Here is a 12,382-nt window from a genome sequence, read left to right as displayed (position 1 = left end):
ACAGGACTAAACCGGAATCAATCTCGGTATGACTCAATATGTACTGTACCGGACTCAATATACAAGTATGACTCTATATACAATAACAGTCCCCCTCAAGATGGGACAAAGATATTAAGAAGACCCATCTTGCCCATTAGTCTCTGAAACGGTGCTGGATATAGAGGCTTAGTGAAGGGATCAGCCAATTGTAGATCAGTCCGAACATGAAGAAGCTTGTAGATACCAGCCACCAAGCGTTCCCGCACACTATAACAATCCATCTCCACGTTCTTAGTACGCTCGTGAAAGACGATATTGTGAGCAATATGAATCGCAGCAGCGTTGTCGCAGAATAACAGAGATGGCTTCAACAGAGGCAAACGTAACTCAGTGAAGAAGTTAGTAAACCAAAGTAAATCATCAGTGACAACCGAGAGACTGCGATACTCAGCTTCAGCAGAGCTCTTCGCAACAACCTGTTGTTTCTTTGACTTCCAAGCGATCAATGAAGAACCAAGGAAAATACAGAAACCAGACGTTGAGCGACGAGAATCTTGACATGAACCCCAATCCGAATCTGCAAAAGCCTGCATCTGCATTTCAGCTTGAGAAGAGTAGAACAGCCCTTGGCCAATTGTTCCTTTAACATAATGCAAAACTTTAAGCAGAGCCTGATGATGGCTTTTACGAGGAGCAGAGGAGAATTGACTGAGCTTGTTGACGGCAAAAGTGATATCAGGTCTTGTAATTTGAAGATACATAAGGCGACCAATTAGCCGACGATAAGCACCAGCACCAACAAAATCACCTCCAGTTTCGGTTGAAAGTTTCACAGCAGGGTCCATAGGGATGGAAGAAGGCTTGCAGCCAAGTAAGCCCGTATCATCAAGAAGATCAAGTGCATACTTACGCTGACATATATGAATGCCCTCAGTAGATCGCGCAATCTCAAGACCGAGAAAATATTTCATGATACCAAGATCACGAAGTTTGAAACAAGACTTGAGCTGAGTCTTGAGGAGATCAACGGCCGTGTCATTGTTACTGCAGATAATAATATCATCCACGTAGACAATAACACAGAGGAACAAAGAGGGTGCATGCTTGAGAAAGCACGTATGATCAGAGTAAGTTTGAATGAAGCCCAAAGATGTAAGAGTAGTAGAGAACTTGAGGAACCATTGCCTTGATGCTTGTTTGAGTCCATAGAGGGATTTGTGAAGCTTACAAACAGCATGAGGAGGCAATGAGTCCCCCTTTCGTGATGCATATCCCGGAGGTAATTGCATATAAATCTCTTCATCAAGATCCCCATTCAAGAAGGCGTTAGAGATGTCCAATTGGTGCAAGGAGAAATTATGAATGGCTGAAAGGGCAAGAATAAGCTTTACAGTAGTAAGCTTGACCACAGGGGAGAAGGTTTCATGATAATCTACTCCTTCCTGCTGAGTAAAACCCTTGGCAACCAACCGTGCTTTATACCGCTCGACTGTACCATCAGCGTTGAATTTTACTTTGAAAACCCACTTGCAACCAATAGGAGTTTTGTCCGGAGGAAGAGTGCAGATTTCCCAAGTGCCAGTTCCTTCCAAAGCATCAATCTCAACGTCCATTGGATCATCCCAAACCAGAAGTTTCTTTGCCTCAGATTGAAAAAGAAGAGATCTAGCAACATTTAAAATGTGCTGATGTTTTCGTTCCACGACGGAGTTTTGTTGAGGGGTTTCGGGACAGGAGTGATAAGAAATAATCCCTTTGGAATTATAAAAGGAAGTGAATTTGAGCTCAGGTGCATTGTCGGACCTAACTGCCTTAACCCTCCTATCAAACTGAGTCTCAACCATAGCTATGAAGTTAGGAAACACGGTAAGCACATCAGACTTAGACTTAAGTAAGTAAACCCAAGTTGCCCGAGAACAATCATCGACTATGGTGAGAAAATACCTAAACCCATCATGTGTTGGAACTGAAAATGGACCCCAAGTATCTATATGAAGGTGATCAAAAGGGTTCCCACTTAAGTTGTTTTGAGATGTGAAAGGAAGATGTTTCTGTTTCGATAAGTGGCAAACTTTACAATGAATATCTGATTTACTTTGCTTAGAGATCGGAAGGTTTTGCATAGTTTGTAACTTGGACATAGATGGGTGCCCTAGACGTTTATGCCACATATCTAAACTAGAAACAGAAGCAACAATTATTGGAGACGATATATCTGGAGAAGATAAAGACTCTATATCCAGGAAGTAAAGGTTGGCAACTTCTCTACCCATTCCAATCATTAATTCCCGTGTAGGATCCTGAATACCACCAGAAAATTCATCAAACCAAAGACGACAGTGAAGACGTTTGGTGAGACAGCTTACGCTAAGGAGGTTAAACTTAAATTGAGGAATATACAGAACATCAGATAGACGAAGATCACTACCCAACTCTATGGAACCTATTCCGACAATGTCAACCATTACTCCATTAGGAAGCGAACAGAAGTATCAGGGAGGGATTTAAACGATAGGAAAGAAGATTTTTGGTGGCAGATGTGATTAGTAGCGCTAGAGTCAATGACCCATGCGTTAAGGGCTGTGATGTTTTGGTTTGTGGAACAGACATAAGGCCTATCTAATCCGGTGAAAGAACAAAGAATGGAGGGATGAAAGTTACCGGAGATAGGACAAGTGGTTGAAGAAGATGAAGGTATGGAAGCTGAGACAGAGTGAACTTCTGGAATGGGATGAGACGCAGGAGGCTGAAGCTTGTTGCTGAGGAAAGAAACCAACTGCTGAATCTGCTGTGGTGAGAGATCCTCAGACGTAGTCTCAACCAACTGAACACTGTCATTAACTACAATATTTGCTGAAACCGCAGGAGAGAATCTGTCAATGCTATCAACCTTAGGAGATGGTTTCATGCTGTTTGGATAACCATGCTTTTTATAGCACCGGTCAACAACATGTCCAGGACGGTGACAGAATGAGCAATAGGGACGATCCTTCCTTTGATAACCAGTAGAATTGACGTGTGTCGAGGCAGGAGACTGAGAGACTTGAAAAGCTGCAGCAGTATTAGCACCAGCAGCCAACTGAATGCAAGCTTCCTTCTGACTGTCTTCTTGATCAAGTAGATTATATATCTCTGAAAAAGAAGGTAGAGTCTTTTTCATGAGAATCCTGCTTCTGATGCTCTCATAGTTATCATTCAATCCCATCAAGAAGTCTATGATGCGATTAGTCTCACGCTCAGCTAATAGCTCTTCAACTGTGTGATTAGTGGTCTGAATGTTAGACAGCTCTTCCCACATTGACTGAGTCCTTGTGTGATATGAAGATAAAGATAGACTGCCTTGACGAAAAGCCTGAATTTGATGACGAAGCTTGTACAAACGAGGAAGATTGGACTTGTGTTAGCGCGTATGGAGATCATTCCAGATATCAGAAGCATTCTTGAAATACAATATGCTAGTGTAGAGCTGCTTAGTAACGCTATTCAAAAGCCAAGATTTGATCATACTATTGCAACGACACCAGATTCTATAGTAGGGATCATCCTCAGGAGGTTTGACTATGGATCCATCAACGAAACCTAGCTTGTTCTTAGCTTCAAGACAAGTCGTCATAGCGATAAGCCAAACACCGTAGTTACTACCATCTAACTGTTCCGCAGCTAATACTAAGCCACGATGATCGGAGTTATGTAGATGATAGGGCGAATGGATGTTATCGGGAGAGTTCGATACCTCAAAACGATCTGAGGATGAAGAAGGGGAAGATCGCATCGGACTGACACGAGGAGGAGCTCCTTGACTATCGCGCGGCGCATGTGAACCAGAGAGAGCACCGGGAGTTAATGGAGATCCGGATCTAGATCCAGGAGGATCTGGAGAAGAACGACGATAGCGTGACTTGCAGTTCCGCTTTCCCATTGATATCAATCGCAGCTGATTTTGAAGATCGAGAGCTGAAATTGCACGGGAGAATGGTGAGTGTTGCAAGAAACGGAAAGATCAAAGTACGGTGGCGAAGAAGAACGCCGATGAAGCGCCGATGAGACGCCGGAGAAACGCCGATGAGACGCCGGTGAAATCGAATCGCGGAAGAGTTTGTTAGGGAATGAGATTCTGTTGCTCTTATACCATATCAGTAAATAAACCTCATTCTCATTAATTAAGAAAATGTACAGAGAGGTGAGTTTATATACAGGACTAAACCGGAATCAATCTCGGTATGACTCAATATGTAATGTACCGGACTCAATATACAAGTATGACTCTATATACAATAACAGTTTCTTCGGTTTGGTTCAGATTATCCGGGTTTTCAATTTGAATAAGTAGGCTATTGGTCTTTTAAGGTTCAAATCGTTTGAAATTTTAGTTTCAAATAAACATTTACGATAAAGGTTCAAATAAATTATCAAGTTTTAGTTAACCTTATAAGTCTATAGACAAAAAAAATCTGCATACTTTCTCAATTTGTTAGTTTTATTGAATTTGGTTGATTCATTATAATTCTCAGCGCAATTCAGGTTATAATAATAAGAACAGGTACCGGTTCGCAGCGATGAATTTCAATTTGGTTAAGCTTGTTTTGTTTCAGATTTATACCCACTCCTACGACTTTTCATGTAAACTAACTAATAGGAAAAGAGCTCGTGCTCAACACGTGAGCTTTTTAACAGAGTGACACCACCTGTTGAAGGGTAATTTGGTCACTCAAACAGAAAACTACAATCGTCAAAGTCGTCACCAGAGCGAATATATATTGAAAAGATTTCATCAAATCTCTTTCTCTTCATGATTTATCCTTTTCTCTGAGAACAAACACATTCTTTCTCGGGAAAATCAAGTATGTCGTCTTCTTCAGGCAATCGAAGCAACAACAACGGAGCTTCTTCCTCTCACCCTCCTCCTCCCATCACTTCATCTCGTCTCTACATCGCGAACAAAGCCAAAGAGATCCTCGCGACACGCGACGCCACAGGAATCACCAGACTCGTCACGAACCTCTGCTACGCGAAAGAATCAGACGAATCCTCGAGCCTTCTCTACAAAACCTTCAAGAAGCATTTCCCGAATCTCTTAGCCGTCAAACTCATCCACGCGTACAGATTCATCACGACGACGTTCCCCTCCTCCTCTCGCTTAGGCCTTCGATCTTACCCCCTCGAACTCCTCGTCACGCTTCTCATCGATCTCGAAGAGTCTAACGTCGCGTTGAAAACAGAGGCGTTGAACGACGTGAAAGAGCATCTAAACGCTTGCCTTGTACATCAAGAAACCTCTGATCGCGAGTTTAAGCTCCTCTCGAGAATCGTATCTCGCGTCTCCGTTGATTTCTTCATCGAATCCATCCCGTGGGAGGAGCTCTCTTCCTTCATCGTCTCTTTAAACGACAAGAAAATGCTGCTGATGTTCGGGGAGTTACCGACTGTTCTTGACGAAGGTTTCTTGAAGCCGTTGCTGGAGAACGGTCTCCCGTTCAAGATCCTTAAAGGCTTGTTTCATCAAGATCGTGATGATGAATGGTGTTTAGCGTTGGAAGCTGGGTTCAATCTGATGCTGCAGCTGATAAACCTGGAGAGGAAAGATTTGGTTTGGGATTCGGTTTACGCGATTGTGAGTTCGGTTTGGGAGATGGTTAACGTGCGGAAACGAGATATGGTTGTGCGTAAAGGGCTGTTGAGGTTAGTGAGGAAAGTGCGCAGCGAAGCTTTGAGGTTTCGTGGGCGTGAGTATGAGTTTGTGTTGCGTTTGGCTTTGATGATTAAGAGAATCGATGGACTTGGAGATGATACGAAGGTTGCTGCGAAGATGATCCATGATGTTCTTGATAGGTATTACATGGGAGGTACAGGATTGGATTCGGGTTTCGTCCAGGGCCTAATTGGTAGTTACTCTGCTTAAACCGATTCTAGGATTTAGGGTTTATGCATTTTTTTTTTGTAATTGGTTTTAGCTATTGAGAAGTCAATAAAAATTAGGTTGGTTTCTTTGAGTTTGTGGATACGTTTTGAGTCAGACCATTAATGAAATTTGAGCTGTGGATGTATTCAAGCGTTTTGTCAAAGATCTTGTTTCCAACAAAATGGGAATTTTTATGAAATTTGATATATGTCAATGCTTTTCATTAAACGTTGAGGAAACAAAACAATAACGGATTGAGGTAGAGTTTATATGTGAAACAATGAATAGTCACAGGGAATTTTAATACAGGTGGCCAGTGTTCTAAAAATCATCGGTATAGGCATCGGATACATAAATCGAAAACAAAACTATTTTGCATACCGATTTGTTTTTCAAAAATCGATTCGCCTAAACAATAATTTCGGCTAAACCACCACCTAGCAATTTTTTCAACATTGCTTGCGGCAAATGTTTATTTTTCATGTTTATTTAACCTATTTCCAGCTCTGGAGATGATTTTTGTAACATCCTTGTGGGCTTTATTTTCATTTAACGAATACAAAAAGGCCGTAAAGAACATTTCCTTCAATTGACACGGACACGACACACAGTCTCAGTGTGGAACTGTTGTAACTATTTCCAAAGGCTTCTAGAATCATCTCAACAACCGCTCTGTCTCTCTTTTTTCTCCCTTCGCTCAAAACCTCCCAAAACTCAAAAATCAACAGACAAAACATTAAAAAACAATGTTCGGCGTGGTCTTCCCGAATCGAAGTTTCCCAATGGACATCTCAACCTTCGTCCAAATCGACACTTTCCACTGGGTTCTCGACATGAACCACTTCGTCGGTAAGTCTTCCTCCCCCTCTCATCTTCCCCTCAAATTAATCAAATCGAAACAAAAAGAATCAATTTCCCCTCAGGCGAAGCATACGATCAAATCGGAGAGATGTGCATCTTCCTACTCAACAACTTCACTCTCCCACCCGACAAAGCGCTAGCAGTCTACGTCCAATCCCCAGGATCCGCCTTCGCCTTCTGCGGCGCCGTAACCGTATCTCGTCCCTCGGCGGTTTTGTCCTTACAGTGGCCGGAGCCCGGAAGCGCGGCGCAGTTGCAGCTCACGGCGGGAGACTCGGCTCCTCTGTCGGCGAAAATCGGGATCTCGGTGGAGGATGCGGCGTCGCTTCAGTCGTTGGATGTGGCGGCGGAGAGGAAAATCGAGCGGTTGGCGATGAGGGTTGGGGAGAATCTGTTTAATTTCATGCAGTCGTTTTGCGGCGTCGATGGGAGCAAGTTGGTTGTTCCGATGGATATATTGGATCGGTGGTTTAAGAAGTTTCAGGAGAGAGCTAAACGTGATCCTGGTTTTCTCAAAAGCTTCGCTTTGTAGGATGGTTTGTTTTTTTTTGCGTCTTTGAAGAAGAGATTTGTTGTTCACTTTAGTTTGCCAATGAGTAAAATATTTGCTTTATGTTTTCTTCTAAAATCTAAACGATCATGTTCAACATTATCACCATGTTTCAACGTTATCTTAGTTTGGTAAAGTAGATGAAAGAAGAACAAACTGAAGGACTGAATCAAATGTTTTTTAGTGGCATTCTCTTGATCTTCCGAGTATATTTAATTGTGATAGATTATTTATTTGGTTGGACTTGGCTGTGAGTTTTTCTGAGCTTGTGCTTCTTGAGTTTACGGCCCTTTTGTGCATCTTTCAACACCAATGTATCGGGAAATCAGCATTAATATCATTTAGAAGCTCTCTTTCACACTCTACATGTGCTTGCTTCGAAATGTTTTAGAAGCTCTCTTCCAACATCAATGTATCGGGCTATCAGCACTACTATCTTAGGACATGCTATCTCAGTTGCCTAATATTCTGTCGCTGAACATAGCATAAGATGTACTGCAAGGTCATCATTTTCAAGTCTGATACATTCAAGCTATTCCGAAATGTTTAAGCATCCAACCAGAGCCTCTGACACATCTGATTCTTCTCTTCTCCATCTGAAGATTTTCATTGATAACATTGAAGGATACATGGCGAAACATTAAAGCCGGCAGAACACACAACTATGTTCTCCGGATACTAAGCCCAACATTGGAAAACTTAAGCTCAAAGGATAGGACATGAGCATCTAAACAGAACAAATAAACCATAACTTCACATTGCCACTAACTACGTGAATTCAGAAACAGGAGATAATAGAACAAGAACTTAATTGACTACGACTAGCCGGATTTTCTTACTACAAACTGAGCAAGAGAGCAAGCACCGCAGAGGACTTCATGAAGAATAGCATCACCCTCATCTGAGAATAGCAGCACCCTCATCCGATTCTATTGCTCTGTTTTTCAAACTTACTAATTTTAGTAATTTCTTATTCTTTCCCTTTGTACTAAACAACACATTTTTAATCAAACTAGGCTAAGACCGCACCATGCTCGGAATGAACATTATATATAAATTATTTTTTCATATTATATATATTTTTACACATTATAAGATAATAAATATATATTGAATAATTTAGAGTCTATAACTATTTCGTATATAATTAAATTGGTGCGAACACATACATAAATTTTATTAATCCAAACAAATACCTTTTCTATTTTATATGGTAGATAATTAAATTTAAATGATATTAACATAAATATATAGTATATTTTTAATATTGATATCTATTAAATAATATTTTCTACTCATATTATTTTTGATCATTTGTATATGTTTATAACAAAAAGTTTAAATCACTGATAACAAAATTTTCATTGTGGAATGTTTAATAGTTTACTAATTTATAATTTTTAAAAAATTAAATACAGAGTTTAAAATTTAAATATTAAGTTATCAATATTTGGTCAAAGTTTTTATCAAAAAAAAAAAAATTCAAAGATATTTCAAAATTAAAATATTTATGTATTTTTATATGGTACGCAATTTAATTTAAACGATATTAATATATATATATATATATTTTAAACTAAATAATTTATTAAATGAGACTTCTTACTTATATGATTTTGTAATTATTTATACCCTATCATAACAAAAATTTAAACTATGGATCACAAAAATTTCAATGCGACAATTTTAACAGTTTTAGTAATTTATAGTCGTTTTTAAAAATTCAAAATATAACATATACGGAAAAACCTAAATTTTTATTATATGGTTAATGTGGTTGTTTAATTTATTTTAATAAGTTAAAATTAAAAAATGATAGAGGTTATACCAATTTTTATCAAATTTTTATTATTCAAAATCATTAATTGTCATAAATAGTTTAGCCACATTAGACAATTCAGTAATTTTTATTTAAAGAAAGAATAAATATCATTAATAATTAATTTATGGTTAGTTTAATAAAAAAAATTATTATATATTTAAATGAACCAACATATTTTTTAAAAAAATCTAAGAATCCTTGTGGTAATGACGCATGACTATTTCAAATGTTGTAATGTTTTTTTTTAATAAACAGGGGATTAAAATTTCAAAAAGAAAATTGAAAAAAACCTAATTTAAAAAAAGGAAAATTATATCCGGGACACTTGTGACCGGTTCGACCATATGAATCTAACCGAGAAGACAAGAAAAGAAATTGTGAGATTTCGGCTAGGCCATACTTTTCTTTTTTACCTTTGCTTAAAAAAGGAAAGACTTAAGAAAAAGACATAAATCAAAAGAGGAGAGGAATTTAAAAAAAAAAACCCTAAATCCACCAAAACCAGGAACCCCCAAGCCGTTTAAAAGCCTATCGCCTCATTACATCGGAGCCCGATCTCATCCAACGAACTCTTCTTGTCTCTCGGTATGTTATCTACTCTAGATCTTAAAAATTCTCATTCTTTCAAAGCAGTAGATCTCTGTTGTGTTTTTCCTTTAAGTTGCCCATGCTCATGGCTTTTTTTGCTTCTCGAATTGAGACTTAGCTGTGTACGATTAGTTAATACTCGATTCGTATTCCGTATCGTGATTAGGTTTAGATTTATAGTTCATCATCAATTTTGTGCTACAGAAACCTATCAGATTGTAGATTAGTATGCCTGGTTTGTGTTGTGTTTCTCCTTATATGCAGAACCAAGTATGTTTTGTCTGATTCTGATGCTTGTGTATATGTCTGACAGGTTTTACAGTTGGATTCAGATATTATCTTGAATTTTTACTCGATAACTAGCAGCAAAAATATGGATGATTGGGGTAAGTTTATGCTTTTATTATTATCACTATCTCTAACTACATTACAAAATTGATTCACTTGGGAAACTTTTTGGAGTTTGATTGCTTATAGTTTTTTTTTTATTTGATGATTACAGAGGATGAGCAACTTGCACCACTTCCAGCAAAAGCTGAGCTTAAAAGCAACTGGGATGACGAGGATGTAGATGAGAATGATATTAAGGACTCTTGGGAGGACGATGATGATGATGACGAACCTGCTCCTGTAAAGCCTGCTACGGAGACGGCTCCTCCTAAGAAAGCAGCAGCCAAAGCTGTTGAAAAGAAGGGTAAAGCAGCTGATGTTCCAAAAGAAGCACCAAAGGAAGAGCCTTTAGATCCCATCTCTGAGAAACTTCGCATGCAGAGGTATATTAATCTTCTGCTTTGTTGAGACAAAGATTTAATAAACAGACCAAACCTGTGTGTGTTCTTATGCATTATGTCCTTTCTCTCACAGGCTTTTTGAAGAAGCTGACTACAAGGCAACTGCTGAGCTCTTTGGAACTAAGGGTGAGGAGAAAAACCTTGATGTGTTCATCCCCAAGTCTGAAAGCGATTTTTTGGAATATGCTGAAATGATTTCTCATAAGCTTAAACCATATGAGGTATGTTTGTATTGCCTTTCTTCTCTTTTGCTATTTATTAAACACTCATGGCATGGCATTTTGAAGTTATGTATTGGTTTCTGTTTTGCAGAAAAGTTATCATTATATTGCGCTACTCAAAGCAGTCATGAGACTTTCCTTGACCAACATGAAGGCAGCAGATGTTAAAGATGTTGCTTCCTCGGTTACAGCTATAGCAAATGAAAAACTTAAGGCGGAGAAAGAAGCTGCTGCTGGCAGAAAGAAGACTGGTATGTGCATTTGGTTATTATCTCTTTGGCTTATGGATTTGTAGATTCGTTATTCTGAACTCTGAAGTTAAGTGTGAATCCTTTTTTGTGATGATCAGGTGGGAAAAAGAAACAACTGATTGTAGATAAGGCCAATGACGATCTCGTGGCTGGTCCTTATGATGCCATGGACGATTTCGACTTCATGTAGATTATAAGAGAGCTTTTTTTGAGGGAATGCTATTTGGATTGTCCAGAGTCTATATCATCATTAAAAGTATTATTTCTGGAAAAACAATATTGATTTATGAGTATTGGTCAGTTTGGTCTGGAGTTATTCTCTCAAATGTCATGTTTTTTTTTATTTTGTTTTTGAACTAATATTTGAATCAATTTGAAGGTCGTATAAATTTGACATTGTTCTGAAGATGATACGATTAATCTCTCGAATGATTCTGCTATCTTATTTCCCAAGCATGTTTCATTCCATGGTTGCTATGATTCTCTGAAAAGAGCAGTGTTCTTTTTACATTTTTCAGGTTTCAAATTGTTTTGCACCATGCAAAAGATCGGTTTGATCTTTACATTATTGTATATCATCTGATTAAAGAGTTTTTTAACATTGCAATTGGTTGGTGGGGCATTAGGGTATACTATTTTATGAACGTTTATTTTTTGTTTAAGCTAATCTTAATTCCCACAAAACAAAGAAACTCCCAATATTTTATTGGGTCCCTGCATTAGAGGTAGTGTTATTCTTTCGAGACTCTTCAAAGCTCTACACATGTCTCTGTCTTTGCTCCTGGTTTTCTCTCTATCACCACTCTCTCTGTCTCTTATCTCTCGCCGGAGACTATGGCCACCGATGCGCCAATCCCGATTGCAGTATGTGAAACCGGATCTTGATGGTCTTGGTGCGCTCGGAGACCTTGGATGGTACACAATCCGAGCAACCCTTGTAGGCTTGTAGCCAACAACTTTGAGCTGTCCGGACGAGGTAGTCCAAGTGGCAAGTGGCAGGACGGGTCTGTGGTGGCAACATCCGGGTTCGATTCCCCCTACATGCGGAAACTACCATGCCTCTTCTGGACACCAAGCGGTGCTGGGTTCAATCCAGCCCAGGTAAAGCCCTCCCGGGTGAAGTGGACCGCTGCCTGACCGGGCCCAGGGGAATGAACCGCGAAGCGTAGAACCTCTGTATTATCAAAAAAAAAAAAACAACTTTGAGCTTCCCAAAACAGTCACGGCCTCTCTAGGCACTGTCCTGAGCGATTCAGAAGTGGTATTCTCCTGTGGAGCATCTCTGAGCTGGGAAGACGGACGAACTGCAAACCATATACGGCTCTGACTGAGACGTTTGAAATTAGTTTGGTATATCAGAATTTAATTTTGTGATCAATATTAATATTTAAATATTATAAAAAATATTTATACATTG

At 39.1% G+C, this 12,382-nt stretch overlaps 3 protein-coding genes and 1 pseudogene across 3 annotated transcripts; 3 read left to right on the top strand and 1 right to left on the bottom strand.

Annotated features, from left to right (window-relative positions):
• Positions 1-95: 95 nt before the first annotated feature.
• LOC106298011 lies at positions 96-3,901 on the bottom strand (annotated as a pseudogene).
• Positions 3,902-4,796: 895 nt separating this feature from the next.
• Positions 4,797-5,973, top strand: LOC106299455. The gene has a single exon (XM_013735550.1). It carries the CDS (start codon positions 4,826-4,828, stop codon positions 5,879-5,881), a length of 1,056 nt encoding a protein of 351 aa, XP_013591004.1. The 5' UTR covers positions 4,797-4,825; the 3' UTR covers positions 5,882-5,973.
• Positions 5,974-6,506: 533 nt separating this feature from the next.
• LOC106298869 (protein OPI10 homolog) lies at positions 6,507-7,361 on the top strand. The gene is made up of 2 exons (XM_013735002.1): positions 6,507-6,730; positions 6,805-7,361. The coding sequence occupies exons 1-2, from the start codon at positions 6,628-6,630 to the stop codon at positions 7,272-7,274; spliced, it is 573 nt and encodes a 190-aa protein (XP_013590456.1). The 5' UTR covers positions 6,507-6,627; the 3' UTR covers positions 7,275-7,361.
• A 2,183-nt stretch (positions 7,362-9,544) lies between these two features.
• On the top strand, positions 9,545-11,371 carry LOC106298560 (eukaryotic translation initiation factor 3 subunit J). The gene is made up of 6 exons (XM_013734697.1): positions 9,545-9,699; positions 10,016-10,088; positions 10,205-10,475; positions 10,567-10,714; positions 10,806-10,965; positions 11,064-11,371. The coding sequence occupies exons 2-6, from the start codon at positions 10,076-10,078 to the stop codon at positions 11,153-11,155; spliced, it is 684 nt and encodes a 227-aa protein (XP_013590151.1). The 5' UTR covers positions 9,545-9,699; positions 10,016-10,075; the 3' UTR covers positions 11,156-11,371.
• Positions 11,372-12,382: the final 1,011 nt, after the last annotated feature.

The sequence above is a fragment of the Brassica oleracea genome, chromosome C6 (genome assembly GCF_000695525.1).
Source record: "Brassica oleracea var. oleracea cultivar TO1000 chromosome C6, BOL, whole genome shotgun sequence".
In the NCBI taxonomy this organism is placed as follows: Eukaryota; Viridiplantae; Streptophyta; class Magnoliopsida; order Brassicales; family Brassicaceae; genus Brassica; species Brassica oleracea.
Note: the sequence above shows the minus strand (reverse complement) of the source record. Positions and strands in the feature narration are given on the sequence as shown.